Source organism: Apiospora marii, assembly GCF_038362585.1.
Source record: "Apiospora marii strain CBS 49790 chromosome Unknown utg000005l_segment0_segment0, whole genome shotgun sequence".
Taxonomy (NCBI): Eukaryota; Fungi; Ascomycota; class Sordariomycetes; order Amphisphaeriales; family Apiosporaceae; genus Apiospora; species Apiospora marii.
In genome coordinates, this window is record NW_027117377.1 from 3,946,229 (window position 1) to 3,966,811 (window position 20,583).

General features: G+C 53.0%; 6 protein-coding genes across 6 annotated transcripts; 2 read left to right on the top strand and 4 right to left on the bottom strand.

The window, feature by feature from the left end:
• Positions 1-210: 210 nt before the first annotated feature.
• On the top strand, positions 211-1,310 carry PG985_009113 (ER membrane protein complex subunit 7; the record flags this gene model as incomplete). The annotated part of the gene is made up of 3 exons (XM_066828881.1): positions 211-715; positions 905-997; positions 1,114-1,310. 3 exons carry the CDS (start codon positions 211-213, stop codon positions 1,308-1,310), a joined length of 795 nt encoding a protein of 264 aa, XP_066683793.1.
• A 652-nt stretch (positions 1,311-1,962) lies between these two features.
• PG985_009114 (rna-binding protein) lies at positions 1,963-3,211 on the bottom strand (the record flags this gene model as incomplete). The annotated part of the gene is made up of 3 exons (XM_066828882.1): positions 1,963-2,369; positions 2,484-2,998; positions 3,123-3,211. 3 exons carry the CDS (start codon positions 3,209-3,211, stop codon positions 1,963-1,965), a joined length of 1,011 nt encoding a protein of 336 aa, XP_066683794.1.
• Positions 3,212-5,066: 1,855 nt separating this feature from the next.
• PG985_009115 (uncharacterized protein) lies at positions 5,067-7,388 on the bottom strand (the record flags this gene model as incomplete). Its single annotated transcript, XM_066828883.1, has 1 exon — positions 5,067-7,388. One exon carries the CDS (start codon positions 7,386-7,388, stop codon positions 5,067-5,069), a length of 2,322 nt encoding a protein of 773 aa, XP_066683795.1.
• A 1,900-nt stretch (positions 7,389-9,288) lies between these two features.
• PG985_009116 (Ras family protein) lies at positions 9,289-10,071 on the top strand (the record flags this gene model as incomplete). Its single annotated transcript, XM_066828884.1, has 1 exon — positions 9,289-10,071. The coding sequence occupies one exon, from the start codon at positions 9,289-9,291 to the stop codon at positions 10,069-10,071; it is 783 nt and encodes a 260-aa protein (XP_066683796.1).
• A 994-nt stretch (positions 10,072-11,065) lies between these two features.
• PG985_009117 (glycosyltransferase family 39) lies at positions 11,066-13,480 on the bottom strand (the record flags this gene model as incomplete). Its single annotated transcript, XM_066828885.1, has 4 exons — positions 11,066-11,709; positions 11,760-13,021; positions 13,082-13,293; positions 13,337-13,480. The coding sequence occupies 4 exons, from the start codon at positions 13,478-13,480 to the stop codon at positions 11,066-11,068; spliced, it is 2,262 nt and encodes a 753-aa protein (XP_066683797.1).
• A 1,611-nt stretch (positions 13,481-15,091) lies between these two features.
• Positions 15,092-17,545, bottom strand: PG985_009118 (uncharacterized protein; the record flags this gene model as incomplete). The annotated part of the gene is made up of 6 exons (XM_066828886.1): positions 15,092-15,453; positions 15,509-15,695; positions 15,758-16,283; positions 16,339-16,821; positions 16,885-16,962; positions 17,031-17,545. 6 exons carry the CDS (start codon positions 17,543-17,545, stop codon positions 15,092-15,094), a joined length of 2,151 nt encoding a protein of 716 aa, XP_066683798.1.
• Positions 17,546-20,583: the final 3,038 nt, after the last annotated feature.

A 20,583-nucleotide genomic window follows, 5' to 3' on the forward strand; every position in this document is an offset into this window, starting at 1 on the left:
ATAAGTCGAGAGTTATCGAAGCCCGCAGTACACTGGTTGGAAACCGACCAATCAGCGGGCCCGGCTCCGCAACGACGTCAAACACCACGAAAGCTGCTTTGAGCCACCATCTCACGCACCTTCTCAAGGGACCTCCGAAAAATCACCACCACCCACCACATCCAGCAACACCGACTTCCCCGCCCGCAACCTCTCAACAACATAGCAAGCATGAGAGCGTCCTTCTCCGCCGCCGCGGCTCTCCTGAGCCTGCTGCAGCCCCTCGTCGCCAGCGCCGCCGACGTCCTGGCCACGACGGCCGTGACCCTAGCCGTCCCAGCGCAGCCGCAACTGCCGAACCCGGCCGCCCTGCCGCCCTCGACGCACGCCACGCTCTCGACCCTGTACACGACCTACTCGGCGCCCCTGAGCGCGGCCAACACCTTCGTCTTCCGCAACGTCACGCCCGGGTCCTACCTGGCCGACGTGCACTGCGCGACCCACGCCTTCGCCCCGCTGCGCGTCGACGTCGTCGCCAGCTCCACCCCGGACAAGCTGGGCATGCTGAGCGTCCAGGCCTGGGAGACCTACCGCGGCAACGACTGGGACAACAAGGGCGAGGAGGCCAAGGAGATCGCGCTCGGCGGGACCGCCGAGTCGTCGGTGGCCACGGCGACGGCGGCGCTGCCGGTGCGGTGCATGGCCCCCAAGCAGTACTTCATGGAGCGGAGTTCTTGTGAGTTGAAAACCCCCTATAATCCCTCATTTAGTGATTGTGTTGGTTTCCCCGGGTCAGGAGCATGCCTGTCTACACGCGGGATGCGGCATATCCTGGATGAGGAGGAATACGACGACGACGACGACGAAGAGGACGGACACAATATATTCAATTAACGGATATACTAATCAAAACCTGTCCAACCAGTCTCGGTCATGAGCATCCTCAAGAACCCCATGATCCTGCTCGCCATGGTGAGCATGGGTATCTTCTTCCTCATGCCCAAGATGGTTGAGAACAGTAAGTTTTGCCTGCCTACACACCATATCAATATCCCCCTTCACCCACACTTTTACACCGCTATACCCCGCGATGATGGAACCGCTGGCTAACAAACTCCCCTCTCCTTGCTACAGTGGACCCGGAGATGCGCGCCGAGTTCGAAGAGCAACAGAAGAACAACCCCATGGCCAGCCTCATGGGCGGCGGCGGACAGCAGGCTGCCAACCCCATGGGCAACTTCGACATGGCCGCGTTCCTGGCCGGCTCGTCCAATAAGAAAGACGAGGGTGGTTCCGCGGCCGCTGCTCCTGCCGATAGGCGAAGGAAGTAAAAATTAAAATAATAGAAAGGGGTGATGGCTGAAAAAAAGACGCCCATCTATGCACATGAGCCAACAGGTGGCCCCCGATTTTGATAGATCACGGAGGGGATTTTGATGGTTCAAATGTCGAGATACCCCCTGTAGAACACCCACTTAGACCTAGCCAGTGCTTGGGGATTGCATCGGTTCCATAATCATGCGCAACCTCGACGGGCGGCATTGGTTTTTTCGACCAAATCTACGCTCCAAAGTCTATAAGAAAGCCCAGCCAGTATGCACAGGAACTCCTCGTGGATCGATTCACCATCGTTGATACCCAAACGTAATGTGATATGCACGGCACATGTTACTAGACTGACAGGTTCCGCCTTGGAAACGACTGAGAAGTTCTCTGTGATTTGTGTTGTGCATTGAGGTATGTACGAAACCCATACTTTGTTCGTCTGCTTATCGTGGGCGTTGTCCAGTTGCCAACCGCCCTCAACCTCTCTGTACATTCCTGCGACTCGTCTCTCGAGGTTTCTGTCTGGGGGGGCTTACTGAGTATCGCCGTAACGCCTATCATAATCTGATTCGTCTAGGAGGAACCATTCTTAGCATTACAAGGAAAGTCCCGAAAATCATACGGCTTGGTCGCTATCAAGCCAATTCATCTTCGGGCTTAGAAATCGTCACCACCGCCGAAGTCGTCGCCATCATTGCCATCATTATAGCCCTCGGCGTAGGCCTCTTGCTCATGGTCGTTCCAGGCATCGGCGACCAGAGCACCACCAATCACACCGGCACCGAGACCGAGCGCGGCACCACCGGCCATTCCCATACCGCCGCCGCCGGATTTCTGGGGCCTACTGTCGATATCATGGTCAATATTGTCTGCTACAGCGTTCTGGATGGCCGAAGGCTTCATGGCCCAGGGCATTTCCAACTTACCCCTGCTGATATCCGCCGCCGTACTGTGGCTGGCCGCCATAATAGCCTCCCTGAGGTGGTCCGTAGCCAGGCTGAGGTCCATAACCGGGTTGCCCGTAGCCACCATACTGGCCGGGGGGGAGGACCTCCGTAATAGGGCTACATGGTAAGCTCGAGTTAGTGACTGGTTCGGATGTTGTGACTTTGCCGCCGGGTAGGTAAAGTCATGAAGACGAGAGGCCAGCGGAGGAATTTGTTGAAGGATGTGTATACATACCTGCTGAGGGGGAGGGGTTTGGTAGTAGCCTTGTTGGGGGCCGGGGCTGCCGTAGCCACCCTGCTGCGGGTAGCCACCCTGGCCCGGGTACTGCGGCTGCTTGTTCTTGTTCCCGCCGAAGATCTTGCCGAGCAAACCGCGAGACTTATCGCCGTTGCCACGGTCGTTCGCATCGCCGGGTCGAGGCGGCAGCTGGTCCGGATACTGCGACGGGCCGGGCGAGCCGCTCATGTACGAGTTGGCGGCGCCTCGGGAGCCAGCGTTGGCGCGCGCATCCTCCTCCTCCTGCAGCTGACGGGCCAGTCGCTCGTCCTCGCTCTGGCCGTGCGACGGGCCGCCGGGCTTCGTGGCCTGGTTCACGAAGGGGTTCGTCTTGCTGTCGCTAGGCGCGGGCGTTGAGCCGGGGGTGTAGCCGGGAGGGGGCCCCATGGGGGCTTCGGAGTTGGGATCGACGGCGGGGGCCGTCGGCTTGTCCCATTGCGACTTCTTGGTGTACGTGTTGACGTAGAACCTGGAGGAAATGCCGTGAGCCAATTGCGATCTGACAGCAGCAACACCAAGAACAGAATGCGGCGACTGCAAGGAACCAAAGGACGTGGCCTTGGGGAGAAGCAACAGCAGGAGCTTTAACTTACCATTCCTTGTACTGTTCGTTCCAGCGCACAACCCAGCCCTCGGGGACTCTGGGAGGCGGGGGACCCGAAGGTGCGTCGAAGTCGGCCATGCGTATGTTGTTTCTGGGGTTATCTAGCAAGAAGAAAAATAAAGGTTCAGGTAGGTTTGTATGAAGGTGAAGAGAATATGAGTGTCGGACTCAAGAGAAGCTGTCAAGTCGGAGGGTCTTGCTGTATGCGAGTGTCTAAGTGGGGGTGTTGTCGTGACTTGGCTTGGCCCCTTGTGAGAGATGTGGAGGGGGGATGTATGCTTTGGGGGTGTTTCGGGAAGGTGGTTGTTTGTCAAGTGGAGTGAGACGGTTTGAAGTTGTTGTTTTCCGGCCTGGCAAGCTAGAAAAAGGTTGAGCCGAAGTTGCTGGATGCTAGGGGGAGTTCGTGAGGAGGAAAGAAGTGGTTTTATGTATTCAATGGATGTTGGGTTTGGATTCACAGGTGCAATCGTAGAAACATAGCCCGAATAGCTGCTGCATACCTACCTTAGGTACATTGAATTGCAACGGGGGCGATGTTCGATGATGCAGATGGGGTGGGACACACTCACGTGGGTGTCTCCCACGTACTACTACACTACTACGCGGACGCATGCTGAAATGAATGATCTAGATGCTCTGCACTGCCCCACGGCCTTTGCGGCGTGGTAAGTAACCTACAGCAGAGGTTTGCCATCATGGTTCACTCCAGTCACCAGTTATTGGATGTTCGCCATCTTGGCTTGGCTCTTGGCAAGAGGTAGCCCGCTCAAAAGCCCGCCTGCTCGTGCAATTGCTCGACACTAAAACACTGCGCTAAGCATAGCACGCGCGCGGGGTCGGCCCCGGGATCGACTGGCACCCGTCGGGTTCAATTATATTCGGTCCTCATTGCACGATGAAATGATTCATTGTTGTTGTTGCTGTAAGCCTAAAGCCAGGCTGTAGCAGGTAGCAGCGTTTCTGGAATGGAGGCCAACAACCACATCAGGCAGGCAGTAGGCAGGCAGGCAGTACAGTTATGTCACAATCGTGGCTGTGTTCCGCCGTCTCGCTATTTGCCATATGTAGGTACCGAACTTACGCACCTCGCGGCAATTTGGAATGTTCTACGGAGTACTAAGGTATACCTACCTACCAACTACCCAATATTCCCAATGCTCCCAATGCTCCCAAGGCCCAACCAGTAGGACAACGAATGAGGGTGACGAATACGAAAGGTATAAGCCACCGCTGACTGCCAATCACAGAAGATCGCCCTCTGACTCCAATTACTCACGGCTGCTTCTGACGGCTTCTCTACTTGAAACATATGGCAGCAATAAATCGGTCGGTTGAGGACAATATCTTCTACACGTCGTACTGGAGTTGCCAAAAATAACCCGCACTAGAAGATGCACGTTCTTGCATTGCATCGATGGACAGCTAGGGTGGTAGATGGATAAGGAACTTGCAGCTGAGGTTGCTGAAACACCAATGAAGGCGTCCTATCAAGCCGGGTCTACCTACTCCCACTGCATGCAATTCACACATGTAGCTGCCACTCCCACCCAGTCAATTCCCGACGACCAGGTACACAGCCACCCTCCGCTTGACCGACTTCTCCGGAGGCAGAGAAAAAAAAAAGGGTTGATCGCATTGATCACCATGATCACAACGCCGAGTACGCAAACTGTGAGCCGGTGCAGTGCATGACAGCAACCAAAGCAAATGAGAATTGAACCGCACATCTCCCACTGAGACGATATCCGAAATGGGTACTACCATACAGACCCTTGGGTACCAGTAAACAAACAATGAACAACCTTCAGTGGCCAAACTCCCAACGTGAATCGATTCGCATCCTGCGAATGGCCCAATACCGCCAGAAAAACCAGAGGCCCGTTGCGCCCGGGTTTCCAGAAAACACCATAAATGCTGCAATTTAACATCTTGTCTATACCACGTCCCGGCCCTCGTTCCTGCCACCAAAGAGGTTCGCCGCTTCCATGCAATAGCCCATCCGTCCGCTTCCCATCCTACGCTCACTTCCATAGCAGATGAGAGATGCGTCCAGGATGCCAACCATGATTCCTTCCAGCGCGCCCAAGATGCTGTAGCCAACCGCTCCAGCCACAAGACCGACAACATAGGCGTAGGCGCTTCCCTTGATACCAGCTCCTTGGGGCAGCTGGATCTCCAGCTGCCGAGCAGTCATGACCCAACCTGCAAACCCGAGTCCCGCTGCCACAACAGTGCGCGTAGCATGGAGAAGGAACTTGGCAAGTCGGTATGGCATGAGGCCGGTGCTGTATCTATTCAGATGCCGCAGATGGCCCAGCCCCAGTGTATTCGTTGGGTTGTCTGAATCCAGAAACTGCATCCGGCTGAGCTGAGCTGCTGACTGCATCAGAGGTAGTGAATGAATTGCGGCATGTGTGATAACCAAGGGGTTGGTCAACAGAAACACGGATGCCGGAGTGTACCGGTTGAGGAAAAACCCCACGGTCTTGGACACTCTATGGGGCAAGACCATAAGGGGCAACCGAATAGCCAGAGCGAGAAGTGTGGCAGCACAGATCGTCCCAAATGTCGAATTGGTCGCGTGTTGCAGCGCTTCTCCCACCACCGCATTTGACGGCGAAGGGGGCTGCTTGTTGCGGTGGAAGTACCAGTTCGAGACAGTGCCGGCCACAGTCGCCCTGACCACGTTGCTGGATATGGAAATTGTCCACAGGTACATCAGAGCAAAGAATACACCCAGCCACCAGCTGGCGGCACCGATGATATATGATGATAGTGACCTAGAGAAGTAGCCACCGAGAAAGACGCGTGTAAACATTGACAACCAGATCCATGTCCAGCCAACAGTGAAAGCCAGCGCACAGAACCCGAGAATAACAAGTGCTGGGTTTTGCGCCAGGACGCGGCTTGTAAACGCAAGCATCTCGGTGGCTCTGGATACAGTATCTCGTGTTTTCAGGATGAGGAAAACATAGACAAAGGCTGCGATACCGGGTACAAAAGAGCTGTATCTCATGGCTCGGTCTTGAATTCGCGTTCCGTTATCCGGTCCCTGAAAGCTCAGAACCATAGTGTATATCGAGAACGAGATAAGAACGATGGGGCTGCCAATGATGATGATGCCCACGAGCTGTCGCACATATGATCGCAGTGCCGCCATCCACACCAAAGATACTATGACTGCCACCAGAGTGTCGACTGCCAGGAGATAGTATGACTTGTATAAAACGGTGTAGACAGTGTCGCCTATAGGATTCTTCCGGCCTGGTGTTGACGTATGGAGCCAGACCAGCACGAATGTTGCGAATAGAGAGGCAATGGCTATTAGATAGATCCAAGCCCAGAACTGGTCATTCTTGAAGAGTTCGCTATGGTATTCGATGGGCGTCGCGCCTGGGATGGTTTCCTCGGGGGGTTCCTCCTCCTCTGGAATGGTTTGCCGCATAAGTCTGGGATCATGCTCGAGGTTGGATTCCCTTTTGCTCTGGGCAGGTCCTTTCCAGCCTCCGGATTTGGATTTGAACTGCTGAAAAGCCGGTGGCTCCGTGTCGACTGGAGTTTCCTGCAGTAAATCTTCCGGGACCTCGTTGTCCAACATCTCGGATTCAAGACCTATGTCCACCATCTTGCCGCCATCGCTGCTATCCGAGTTGGCGCGCTCGCTCTTGCGCTTCCCCGATGGCTCGGTCTCGTCCTGACGCTTCTGTTTGCCTGTGCGGTCTTTAAAGTCCTTGAAGCTGGACTCGCCGTTCCAGCTGCTCTTGATTCCCATCGGGCGACCCCGGTCCTCGTACCCTCTCGTATCCCGTTCACCGCTCCTATGCAGTGACCCTCTGCTCTGCTCATTCTCAGAGGCGGAACTCTCGCTGATTCTGCTGGACACAAAAACACGTCTCGATCGTTGCAACGCACGCAGATCCTCAGCTTCGCGTAGGTCATCTTCATCATCGTCTTGGAACTCGTTGAGAGCGCTGTGGAAGAGAGGCGCAGCGTCCTGGCCGCCTTGGTAACGTGATCCGAACCCGAACCTCGAGCCGGAGGGTTGGTAAGGGTTGCCGAGGCGAGAATGGTAGGCGGACCGCGAGGGGTGGCGGGAGAAGCGAGAAGATGGGTCGGAGGTGTGTCGGCCGGATGGTTCGCCAGGCGCATCTGTCTGGCCGAAGTTGGACAGACGCGACTGCGACTGGGCTAGGAATTTAGAGGCATCTTCACTCAGCCAGTCAGTATCGTCTGGATCTATCCAAGACCGCATCATCTTGGACGGTCGCAGATGCTAGCATGGGCAAATGGGATACCGGGGCACTTACATTCCGAGAACATATCGGCAGCGCCAGAGGATACCGCCTCTTATAGATAAGAGATGGGGAAGAGTCGGAAACAGTCAAGGGATACAGTGCTCTCTGTCAACAGGCTGTGTATGGAGGCTGGCTGATTGAAAAGGGGAGAGAGGGCGCTTGTTGCAGCTGGGTCACATAGGAAGATGGCAAACAAATGATGGATCGGCGGGAGATGGTGAGAGAGATGCAGTTGTTCGGCGGGCGGGTGGTTATCGGAGTTGGGAAACTATGACGCTATGCAGATTAGGCAATAATCCGGGGGTTACAAACAACGGATGTGGGAAGTTGAATGAGGCAGCTATGATGATTGATTTTTTGAAAACGGCTACTTTATTACTCCTCCTCCACACCAGCAGGAGAGGATGTGCTGCATAGGCAGAAAGGTTAGGTTCGGAAATCTAAGAAGAAATGAGTTTGTTGTTGCATGTCACGCCGACGTTGGGTGCTTCTTAGAGATGGCTCGACTTCCCACCCTATCCACAACTACAGGCACCCGTGGACTCTGCCCAGCAGCCGGCTGCCCATGGATTACTGCCGGCTTCGGTAAAGTGGCCCCAGGCGAATGCAGCTACTGCGGGGCCTAGGTCTCTCCTCAAGACTCATTCGTAGACCCTGCAGCAATGGAGACCAAGTGCACATGCTTCGGGGCCCTTGAGGCTTAAGGAATCCATACCAATGACTGCCATCACGCCGCTTGGTCCTGACCCTGCTTCTATTTACTTGTGACAACCAGGGCAACACGCGCGGCAAGGATATTTTTGCGCACCGGTAGTAAGTATGTAGTACTATAAGAAATGCTCACGTACATATTCACTCACGATAAGTGGCTTTGAGTCACGGGTCTCGTTTGTCTTTTGGGGGAGTGGCAGATGCTGAGGTCATTTGCACCCTTGTCTTATCCCGCCTTATCAGCACCTGTCCGCTAGAAGGTAGGTTGCATCACTACCTCCAAGAACCAATCAGGGAAAGCCCGACCCCCCATGTTTGAGCCCAGCTTGCCAGGCCCTCAGTGCATGTGCGGTGCTCCTCTATGTATGTAGGTACTTGAGGTACCAAATATGGATTTGATTTCCTGGAGCAATGGCAGGTAACCAGTGGTAAGTATGTACATGCTTACTTTTAATGACAGGGCTAATCAAATGCGGGCGCATCTGCAACGACTCTTGCCTCACCGTCACTCACTGAGCCAGGCTAGACTAACTTATTAAGCTATCTACATTATCTACCTACATTATCTGTTGACGCCTTTGTTGCTACCGCTACTGAAACTACCTGCACCGATCTTCACCAGTTAGGCCTAGCTTCCCAGCTTCCTCGATACTGGTTCAAGTGCTGCTACCTTACGTTAGGGACTGCTCGGGTTGGTTGAACGGGATCCGGTGATTAGTGGGAGCTTCTTTGAAAACACCCACCGCATTGCATTGCCGAATAGACTTTTCTGCATATCATACATACAACGTATAGGTGCATTCACATTCAGTCGCAACCACAGCAACGGTCGGTGTTGTCTTGTTCCGCTGCTATACGTCGTATCAACCACATCACCAGCTTCGACCATCACGTGCCTAATAGCCGTTGGAATCTTTTCGATACACTATATCAGAACTCGGCATTGAACCAGAGCACCTCGACGACGAAGACAAGGGCGACGGTGGTTCGACTTGCAAGTTGATATCACTTTACGGGATAGTCTCGTTTTCCCCTCTCCCAGCTCTAAACCGCGAATACGAACAATACCCCTCAGCCCTTCCGACCTCTCGACCTCTCGAACCCTCGACCTCCTCTGCCTTTCATTCTACACAGCCAGCAGCGCCGACCATGTCCTCGCCACCGTGGGATTACATCGCCAAGCTGGTATGCATAGGGGATTCGGGATGCGGTAAATCCTCCCTTACCATCCGGCTCTGCGAAGGCCGCTTCAGCCCCCAGCACGACGTGACCATCGGCGTCGAGTTCGGGTCGCGCATAGTACCCGTCGGCCCGCCCCACTCCAAAGCCCTCCAGCAGGCCGCCCTGTCGTCGAAAAACAAAGCCAACAGCAGCGGAGGGAGCTCCGACGCGAACGGGGGCGGTCTCCCCGACCCGCCCAAGTCGTCAGACCAGCAGAAACACATGAAGCTGTCCCTCTGGGACACGGCGGGCCAGGAAACCTACAAGTCGGTGACGCGGTCCTACTTCCGGGGCGCCTCGGGGGCCCTGCTCGTCTTCGACATCAGCCGCAAGGCCACCTTCGCCCACGTTACCGACTGGCTGGCGGACCTGCGCCAGATAGCCGAGCCCGACATCGTCGTCATCCTCGTTGGCAACAAGGCCGACCTGGCGGGCGAGGAGGACAACAAGCGCGAGGTCACGGTCGCCGAGGCCCAGGACTGGGCCCGCCAGAACGGCGTCCTGCAGTACGTGGAGACGAGCGCCAAGAGCGGCGAGGGCGTCGAGCTCGCCTTCATGCAGGTCGCCGAGCGCATCTTCGACAACATCAACGCCGGCAAGTACGACCTCAACGACCGCCGGAGCGGCGTTAAGGGGCCGGGGCCCGGCCAGACCGGGCGCCAGGTCCGGTTGAACGACTCGAGCAAGGGGAGTGGCGGAGGCTGCTGTTGAGCGAGCGAACCTATCGAGCGAGCGAGCAAGCGAGCGTGACTGATGACGATGACCGGTATTAATGATCTGGATCCAAGAGCAATGGCGATGGCGCGAGAGAAGCCAGACGAAGAAGGAAAAAGGCGATTGGGTGAAATAAGCATAGTGATGAGAAAAAATCACGACAAAAAAGCATCATCAACAACAACAGGTAGTACAAACTTTGTACATAAGACAGGAAACTGCGAGTGTTTCCATCTGTCATCGCAATGAATAGGGAATGGCAATTGCCATGCATAGGAAGGATGATACCCTTATTGAAAGGTTCTACCGTGGAGGTAGCAAAGTAAGCATTCAAGCATGGAGAAGGGAAACAAGATTTATTCGGACCCGTAGCAGTTCGACTTTGGTTTACAGTTAGCAGCATTGCTGCCCATGAGAACGCACATTTGCGGGCGTGGGCATCATGAATTTTAATCGAGCATCATGATACAGATCGTGCCCATTCGTATGATAGATGCTCTTGCGCTTTGTCGTCGATGGCCTGAGGTTTTCTGACACATTGGAATCATGTTGACTATCAGTTGACGCGCTCCCACCCAGCATCCGATATATAAATGCCCAAGGGAATGGATTTACACAAAAGACGTCGATTAAACTTGCAGGGCGATGGACAGTTGGTTCAACATGGAAAAAAGAAAAGTGCACATTATTATCTAGATAGTGGCGTAATGACTCCTTTTCTTGGTGGAATTTGGGTACCCCGGCAAGCCTGCACCCAACACCGTTTAGATATCCCCTGCCGGAACTCCCACTACCCCCTAGCTGTTCCCTGTTATTACCCCAGAGATATGCTACCTGATATCGTTACACTCCGGAGGCGAGAGAGCACGGACGATACTCCGTCTCCCATGCTCATTACACCTCTCAGTATCCGTGGAAGATCGATCTAAATATCCCCACAATGAAATGGTAGTGACCATGCTTTTTATACAGGCCATTTCCATGACACCTCCTAGTCGGTCATGCGCCAAGTGTCGAACCACTTCATGTAGCTGTACTGCTTGTTCGGGCCCGTCATACCCCAGCAGATCGGCATGAAGAAGATGTACAGGCCAATGATAATGGTGTACAGAGTGCCGTAAACGGCGTATTGAAGGACCTTCTTCTGGGTGCGAACCATAAAGTCGACCAGGAAGCCAAGGGTGAGGATAGCGAAATAGAGCGCAGGGTAGTAGTGGTGGACGTAAGTAACGCGTGCCATGACGACGAAAGGCAGGTAGTGAAGGAACCAGCCGAGAATCGGGTACAGACCCGAGTAGTGGATCTGGTCAATGTCTTCTTGCGACAAGTCCCTGAAGCCTCGTTGCCATCGGAGGATATACCACACGGTCACGAGACCGACAAGGCCGAGAGACATGGTCGAGGCCCAGTAAACAAAGGGGTTGCCGAGGAGGAAGTACTTGACAATCTTGTCGTCCCAACCGCACATACGGAGACCAACATTGAGGATAGGCCACTGCCACCACTGGGAGGCAAGGTCGTCCTGCTTGTCGGGGTCTGGGACAAGGGCGTTGTTCGAAGTCATCATGGCAACGTTCAGGTGGATAAAGTCGTGGAAGAATGGCGACTTATACTTTCCAGGATCCGCGGGGGGAACTGTATTCGAGTTAGTCTTGAACACTCAGATTTGAGACTTCAGTACTTACGCTTCTCATTGGTGTGAGCCTCGATGTTCCAGTGGGTGAAAGTGTCCCGAGGGTTGTTGGTCTTGTCACAGGTGACCTCGATCTGCTTGAAACCCCATTGGGGCAGGTTGACGTTGCCGGCACGGAGATAGCAGCCCATCGACGGATGCTTCAGGCGGAAACCAGTCGTCAGGGTGCGGACGCGGGTTCTATCACGAGATGCAACGTCGCTGACGACCTCGATTTGCCAGTGATCCTTCTCGTCGCCAACAGTAAGGTTGCCGTAAGAGGAAACTTCCTTGTGTGCCTTAGTGACGGGAGCAGCGATATCGTGAGAGTGGAGGTTGCGGCCAGTCATGGTGTGGATCAGGCGGACGACACTGCCGTCTCCAATGAATCTGGGCTCCTCCTCCGGGTTGTAGTCGGCCTCGTGGCGGTTGGGGTAAAACCACCACTCGTTGTTCGCATCCTTGTGGTGGTAGCAGGTCACTTGCTGCTGGCCTGAGCCCTCGGGGTAGGTTTGGACGTGACTGTGCAGCAGTCCTCCACCGTATCCCATGTTCTTGAGAGTGACCTTGGAGCCAATGGCGACCTCGAGCGGGGAGTTTCGGCCAATCTCGCTGCCTTCGAGGTTTGCTTGGAACAGAGAGCTCATCTGTGCATCTCCAGGGCCACTTCGCGTAAGGATGGCGAAGTGGAGGGCGAACGAGAACAGGTACACCAGGAAAGGAACAACGATGAGTCCGGCGACTCGAGCACCGACATGAGCAGCAAGCACTTTGATGGGCATCTTAGTGTTGCCAAACTTGTTCCACAGATCCTCAATGGTGTAAATTCCAACGAGGGCAGTCACGAAAAGCCCAACAAGCTTGATACTGCAGACAAAACCCAAGCTGAGACCGGTCATGAACAGCCAGAAGAACCATTCCGGGTCGAAGCTGTACTGTTGCTGTCTGTGGAACTTGGACCAGCAGAAGACAGTCGCGACGGTGCCGAACAGAAGCATAGAGTCGAGGAGAATGAAGCGGCTAATGGTGGTGTACGAGTTCTCGCAGAGGACCATCAGAGTGACCAGCCAAACGGCCGGGCGCCTCAGGTTCAACTCGCGGGCAGTGAAGTAGGCCAGCGGGATACACAGAATGCCCCAGAAGGCGTTGAAGGCGCGCATGAAGGTGTAGTTGAGCTCCTCGGGGTAGGTCTCACCGGACTTGAATTCGAAAGAGCCATTGTAGCCAGCCAGAACACCGGAGAGGCCGACGAGGATTTTGCCCAGAGGGGGGTGCCTATACAAGCATTAATATTCGTGTTTCTTCCGCTGTACTCGCAGAGAAATCGGTACGTACACGTCGAAGAAGAGCTCGCGCTTGATATAGTGCGAACCGAATTTGCCGAAGTGAGCCTCGTCCCAAGTGACGATCGGGCTCAGGCCAATCTTGTATAGTCGAGTAAAGAAGGCAAGAGCCGTGAAGATGATGGGCGCAATAACGAACTCCCACTCGTCAAGGAACGTGAGGAACGAGGATTCCTGCTGTGGTGGGCATTGCTCGTTAGGTGGCTAGTTCTCCGGCAGTGAACGGCGGGTTGGAAGCTCTCATTACCTTCTTCTTTCCATGTATTTTCTTCTCGTCGGCCTCGAGCTGCTGAGCCGGGACAGTTACTGGCGTACCGGGGATATTTCGCTGTCGTAGACCTTGGCCGTTCGGATCGGCGCCGGAGGCAACCGTGGCCTTTTTATCGGCCATGGCTGTAGAATGTCGAGAACGATCAAGCTCGCATCCAAAACGACGGCAAGGTCAAAAGCGGTGGGCGGATGAGCAAGGTCGAAGGATTGCTGGAGGAAGAAAGAAAAAAAAAAAACGAGGACCTCAAGCGAATGTGAGAATCGGAATGAAGAAAAGAAGAGGGAAGAAGGATCCAATGGGACGGAGAAGGTGTTACGACGTCAAATCAACCCCCTTCCAGTAAAGTAGGAGGACGAATTGAGGATGGGATTAATTGGCTCTGGGTCACCAAGACACAAGAGAATCACAATGTGGCCCCTTGGACAATGTCTGGCAGAAAATAAATGGCAATCCAATACGAGTTCACCATAGGAGAGAAGCCGTGCTACATGCAACCCTGGACCTGGCTGGACCTGGACCTGGAAAGTGGGCGGGAAAAACGCGATACTATTTCGAGAACAAGCTGGCCTGATCTCCTTCGGGTCAATGTCAATTGGATTAGGGGCAAGGCCAGCAGAAGAGCTTCCCCCCTGTCTTCCGGGCCTGGCCTGCCCTGCAAAAGGCGCCAAAAAGACAGCAAAAGCACGCCCCCCTCTGTCTGCCTAGCGCTGGTGTAGTTTGCCTAGCTCGGCAAGGTGCACTCTGTTCCCAGAGTTCTTCCCGCTTAACCGTCACCTTGGGACGATTGGATCGATTATCTTATTATTGTGTGCATACATACTTACCTACATATATTGACAGGTATGCACGATGTATCTCATGTAGATAAGATTCGTGATATAGACTTGCATCATAGTACGGTCTTTTTGTAATGAAACTCCCGTTAGGCATGCTCGACACAAAGGTTCCAGGTTAGCAGTGAAGACCTTCTTAGGTAATGAATGGATTTCAAGTACCCCGCCAGGCTGCGGCTGAATGTCCGGTAATAGATTCAATGTAGGTAGGTAGGTGTACGTACATACATCAAATCAATGAAGACGAGCTGACGGTAAAGCAAGAACCGTGGTTGTAGCTCAAACTCTCAACACTGGAAAACTTCAGAGATTGGGCACTGCAAACATCCATCTTTGCCTTTACCGTAATGCGGTTCATTCGTGCAGAAATAAACAATTGATGACAGCTGGAGCCATAGGAATACAGTGGGTCGCAGTGTTATCCGACAACGGCGCATCTGCTCTACGACTTGTGATTAATTCATCCCCTCCGGGGCAATTGCAAGGCAGAAGGCATTGAAAACAAATGTGTCTCCTCCGCACGGCATTCGAGAACAACGCTTTGCTAAAGTCACAGTCGCTTCATCTGGTATTCTCGTGGTCTGCAAAGGGACGCTGGCCCCATCTAACGCTGACAGTCTTGTCGAACCACAGGACTGATCTGATATGCTATACAAAGAAATTCTCACGCCATTACAAAACCCCATAAACCACCATGCTCCCTTTCTACTCCAAATTGTGCATAACTCGTGTTGTAGTCTGTCCTTAATCAGTTGGGCCGGTGTCATGCAGCTCGAGGGAAAAGAGTTGACAATCCTGTCCCGCGCAAAACCTGGCCACCGTCTATACGACTTGTACCGAGACTCAATCTTCTTCTTCTTATCATAGCAATAATCGTTGTGTAACGCGCTCGAATCGTCTATTCGTCGTTGTCTTCCAGCGGGGCATATCGGGCTCTCCCTGCCGGACTGCTGCTGCCACCTCGATCACGCCCGACCATACGGCCAAGCCACTCGCCTACTCTACCACGCGAGCCACTCTCTGATCGCAGATGGGGCTTGCCATCAATCACATTGAGTACCGGCGGATCGATGCTCATCGGTGGGATATCATCAGTCGGGCCCGGCCGTCCTCTGAACGATCCGTCCGGGGACGAAACTCGGTAAATGGATCCGGTTTCCGACCTCACACTGGGAGAAGCCATCGCGGTTGTATTGTCCCCAAATAGTGAGCCCATTTCTTCTAGGCGAACGCCACATGTCTCGGGATAAATGAAGTAAACTGTTCTCTGTTAGATTCCATCTAGCAAGTGAGAGAAAATACCAATCAAGCTTACCTGTTACAAAGCTAACAACGCAGAAGAACGCGTGGACCAAGTAGAGGCGCCATCCAATCCAGTCTTGGAGGATGGGTGTTTGCTCCCCAACAATAAAGTTAAAGGTCCAGTTTGCTGCGGTCGATAAACTGGCGCCCTTGGATCGGATGCTCAGAGGGAGAATCTCAGGGGGGTAAAGCCACGGGATCTGTGACCATCATTAGCGGGGGTTCCAGGTGATAGGATGGGGGTAGGCAGGGTGTGGCATACCGGTCCCCAAGAGTACCCGAAGGCAGCATTGTAAATCATTACAAAGACAACCACCAACGTAGGGGTGAGCTCTATGTCTAAGTATATGAAGTAAGATACCATGGATAACGAGATGGCCATTGCAATGGCACCGGTGAGGAGGATGAATCTTCGGCCCCAGCGATCGACAATGTACCATGGCGGAATCGTGGAAAGCAGGTACGTAATACCGTTAATGCCAGTCATTTTCACGGCATCGTGTCCTACCCAACCAGCCGACTCAAATACGTAGGGGGCATAGTACGAGATGACGTTAATGCCGTTCAGCTGGGCCAACGCTTGGGCTGACATGGCAATGAAGACGCGTGTCTTGTATTTTCGGAACATTTCCGTGTAAGACCTCTCGCCCTCCATACGCTGTAGAAGGACGTCCATCTTGATCTCTCTGAATTCATCACGCGCCTTCGGGTTATGAATATCGCCAGCTCCGTACAGATTTGCAATAACGACGATGCCCTCCTCGTCGTGGTCGTGATCCAGAAGCCATCTGGCCGTTCATCAGCAGCGTGTTCGTGTGCGCATGATTGTAGAAACAAACTTACCGTGGTGACTCCACGATGACCAAGCTGCCAAATCCAAGCAAAGCACCCATGACGCATTGCATCATCAGAGGGGCACGCCATGAGTAGTTGTTCTCGATGAAGCCGCAGAAGTAGTCGACCCAGACGGATGTGGCATATCCTATAATGTTACCGGAAAACTCGATGCAAGCCAACTTGCCACGATTGTGGGGTGGGGAGATCTCAGACTGGTAGACGGGCACGATGGTCGACAGAGTTCCGACACCAAGACCGGCGATGATTCTCCCGAGCATCATCATGGGCATGTTGGTCGCAAGTGTCTGCAAGGCGCCTCCAACAAAGAATATCATCGATCCGTAGAGGATGGTCTTTCTCCGCCCAATAACATCTCCGATTTTGCCGACGGCCAGGGAAGAGATCAGGGCGCCAATCTCGAGGATGGCGACCATAGTTCCAATTTCGGCATGAGACGGGTGGTTAAAGTAGTCTCGAAAGAAAGGACCGCTATAGTTTCATATCAGTATACTGCCCTATAGAGCCGACCAAGACGAGGAACCAAAGTCGTACGTAATGATACCGGACATAACACCTTGATCATATCCAAAGAGGAATACACCTAATGAGACGAAGATACTGGTGAAGTAACTGGACCGGTGGGTTAGCAAGTGTGCTCTTTAGGGTCAAGAGGTCATGGCTTGGGGGAGTTAACTTACATGAGGGGCTTGCCCGTGAGGCCGTGAACCCCTGTGCCAGGCATGATGAGGGACAGTATTCGCGCAGCTCTAGAGGGGCGGCGATGAGCTACGTTGGGTATTTCGATCGAGTCCTTACTAACGACGCCAGGTTGTTCCTTGGAGTAGGCGTCACTGTGGGCGGAGACGGAGCGTCGAAACTGAACACGCTTGGACTTGTTTTGCTTCTTGTTGTTGACGAAGCCGGCGAGCAAGCCGTCGTTCTTCAGCGAGGTGTCCTGCAGGCGTATCCTCAGAGGGTCCTCCTCATCGGCCAACTGCTCGGCGATGTCACCAGTGTCGGTCCAGTCGTCGAGGTCGGAGTCGGAGTTGGAGGAAGACCTGCTGGGGGAGGATGGGCGGTCTCCGCGGCCAGCCAGCAATGACGTCGACTGGGCGCCGTGTTCTCGTTCGTGGTCGGGGCGGCTACTAGAGAGGGTTCGGAGGGGAATGTTGGATGGAAGACGGGCCTGGTTCTGAGGAGGAATTTTGCTCATTTCCCTCTTCTTTAAAACAAAGATGAGAGGGAAAAGAGTTTGGGGGGTGGTTTAGAAACGGAACGGTGGTGGGCTTAAGGTCATCTGGTACTGCTGGGAGAGAGCCGATGTACGAGGTGCCTCAGTGTTATACGGTGCGGTCGGTATATGGTGGGTCAGGCTATGCAGACTGACTGGAGGGCCTTAGTGCAAGTGCAGTGCACACCAAGCAGAGAGAGGTTAACCGACAGCTGGGGTAGTGCCGCAGGTGGGTGGTTGACCTGTTCGTTCTTGAGTCAAAGCGACGTCGGCGCCAAGTTTGAAATCAATTGAAAAAGGCCAGGTGGAATTCACTGATCGATGCTGATGCGGTGGAAGCGCTAATGGTTTACAGTCTGGACATGAGTAGCGTGTTCTTCATTCATAATGCAATGAGGATTGAAGGAAGATTCCAAGTTCAGGGCAAAAGAGGAAGAGGTATGTAGAGTGCCCAAGTATCGGGCCTCTTGCTGCTCCTAGCCTTCCAGTCGGGGCCCCCTTTTTTTCGTCCCGCTATCTCTAACGCGCCCATCTACATGTACCCAAGTATGTACCCTTGGCTACAGAGCAAAGCATCACTCATGCTCCCGGAGACTACCTATGTAGGTACATAAAGGAAATTTCCACGGTTGGATGTTATTGACTGCATACTTGTTTATTCTGTAGGGAATGAATAGATGTGCAGCTATCCATCATGTAAACTGTATTTCATCGTGCTATATGTATTGCTGCATCTTTTCTATACTCGCTTGGGCTGCTGGTCCAGGACATTACCTGTATTCACCTGAATCCAACACAAGTCATGGAAGGCCTGTCATTTTGCTTTTCCGTGCGTTATCTACGACGGGCGGATCTTGCTCAACCACAAAAGTACACGGCAAGAATTTGTGTCGATCCCTATGTGCTCCTCGCCTGCGAGTCAAGCCACCAGAGTCAGCTCAGTCCAAATGTCAAGGGTTGAGTAATTTCCATATCGGATGCGGCTCACTGTCGGCCATGAGCTGTTTTGCAGTCAATCAATCGGCTTGGAGCCGATGCCGACATGATCTAGATGTAACACCATCTGTGTTCGTTTGCGTGTTCCTCAGAACTTGAACCAAGATGCAGCAAATTCGGGCTCTTGTAAGCTATGTGTACCTCTTTTTCATCACCTGCGCAAGCCGACATCAAATTCCTGATTCACCCTGATTGCATTATGCAGCTGTCCCCGTAAACTGTCTTGGCGGTTTTGGCGATTGTGTGTGTAACTCGGGCCAGGTAAGTATGCCCAGATTCAGAAGAAGGGTGCACATCCAGTGGCATGCACGCCTTTTCATCAAGGAACCCTTGATCATATAGTACAGTCCCACCAGAAAGACCCCACGATGGCATCATAGGCTCCATTCTCTCTCCTTCTTTTAGGCGGTCTATCTTTGTAGTCGCTTTACTTATCGTGAGAGGAGGGGCAGAGGGGCATTGCACCAGCCTAAAAAAACCAACTCCCCCATGGGGAAGAAAAACATGTTTCCAGCAATTTGGTAAATTTGGAGATCACTGCATCCCTCCCCCCTCGGTCCTAAAGATCACATCATATCACGAGGAATAATTTGCAAACCTCGTGGCAGGAACCTGTGATGGACTATCCTTGCTTCCTATGTTTGTAGACCACAGGGAATTCCATGGTATCCTGCTGACCATTGTTTTTGGTCATCAACTCCCCTCACGGATGAGCCCTGCCAACATCAGTTAGCGTGCCTTGCCAGACCCCCAAGATTACTCCAATCACCAAGTTTACTTAACTAAAACGAGGTCATTCTTGGTTGTCAGAGCTTTTCGAATTCGACATCCGTTGACTAAGCCCCTATTGAGTCGGTGCGTCTCTTTGTAGTAACGTAAAAGAACAACACAGTGATGAGATATATCAGGGACGGCGTAAGCTAAGTCAATCACTCAGCAGTAATCGACACATTGATGTAGCCAACTATGGCTACAGCTAGATGGTGCAGCAACATAGTATAATTTCCAATAGTAGTTCATGAGTTAGGTCTTTTCCAGTAACATTCCTTCATAGGAGCATGCATACTCTTCCGCGCTTGGGGGAAGAGCCACGGTAAGTCCCATAATGATGTTGCTTAAGCGGTGGCCAGCAAGTCCTGTTGGTAGTGACAGTAAGTATATTAAATATGTGCAGCGCATCAATCATTTACCATGACTACACTTGTTAAAGGAAATACCGACTCAGATGCAGCGGACCGTCGTAGAAGTATAAATACGCAATATACTAGTAACGCCGGCGCCAAAGTATATTTGGCGTCTATAGACCCCCCGAGCAGTCATATGTAGTAACTCAAAAAGAAACGAATATCACGGTACGAGACACCCCGACAGGAAGACGAGACGCATTGATTGCTCAAGCATCGCAATATCAGGGCGTATAGCTACTATAAGGGCGACTATGATCTTTTGTCACCCTAAGCTGCTACTAGTGTGTACCGATCGAGTCTCTACCTAGCATATCGAGAGGCTACTTGCTGCTCCGGTTAACCAATTATCAGATAATCATACCGGAATACTCTCATGACAAATCAAGAGTAAGTGAAATATAGATCTTGATACATAGGTGCTGCTGGTGGGAAAGGTATGGTTTATCTCATAGGTCGTGTGGTCCTCCATCGTAAAATTGGGCGCCAGCGGTGAGAATACCCAGGCTTCTGGAGTATCCATACTGTCATATCCCTGACTGGGGGTGAGATATGTTCCTCATGAGATTTTTGGTTCGACTCAACATGTGCAGGCTGGTTTCCCGAGGTGCATATCATGTGATTCGTCATGGCATCCTGGATAGCTAGCAACAACCGACTAGCATGTGCGTATACTCAAGAGAGAGAGCGTCCGTGTCTATACATGGAATCGGACATATGTTTGAAGAATCCCGTCTGCTTATATATGCGCGCCTGGGTCTTGGGGTCTGGAAACCCCTCCCTCCCTCTCCCTCTCCTGTTAATGATGACGACTCGGACATAGCCCTTATCCAGCGCAGC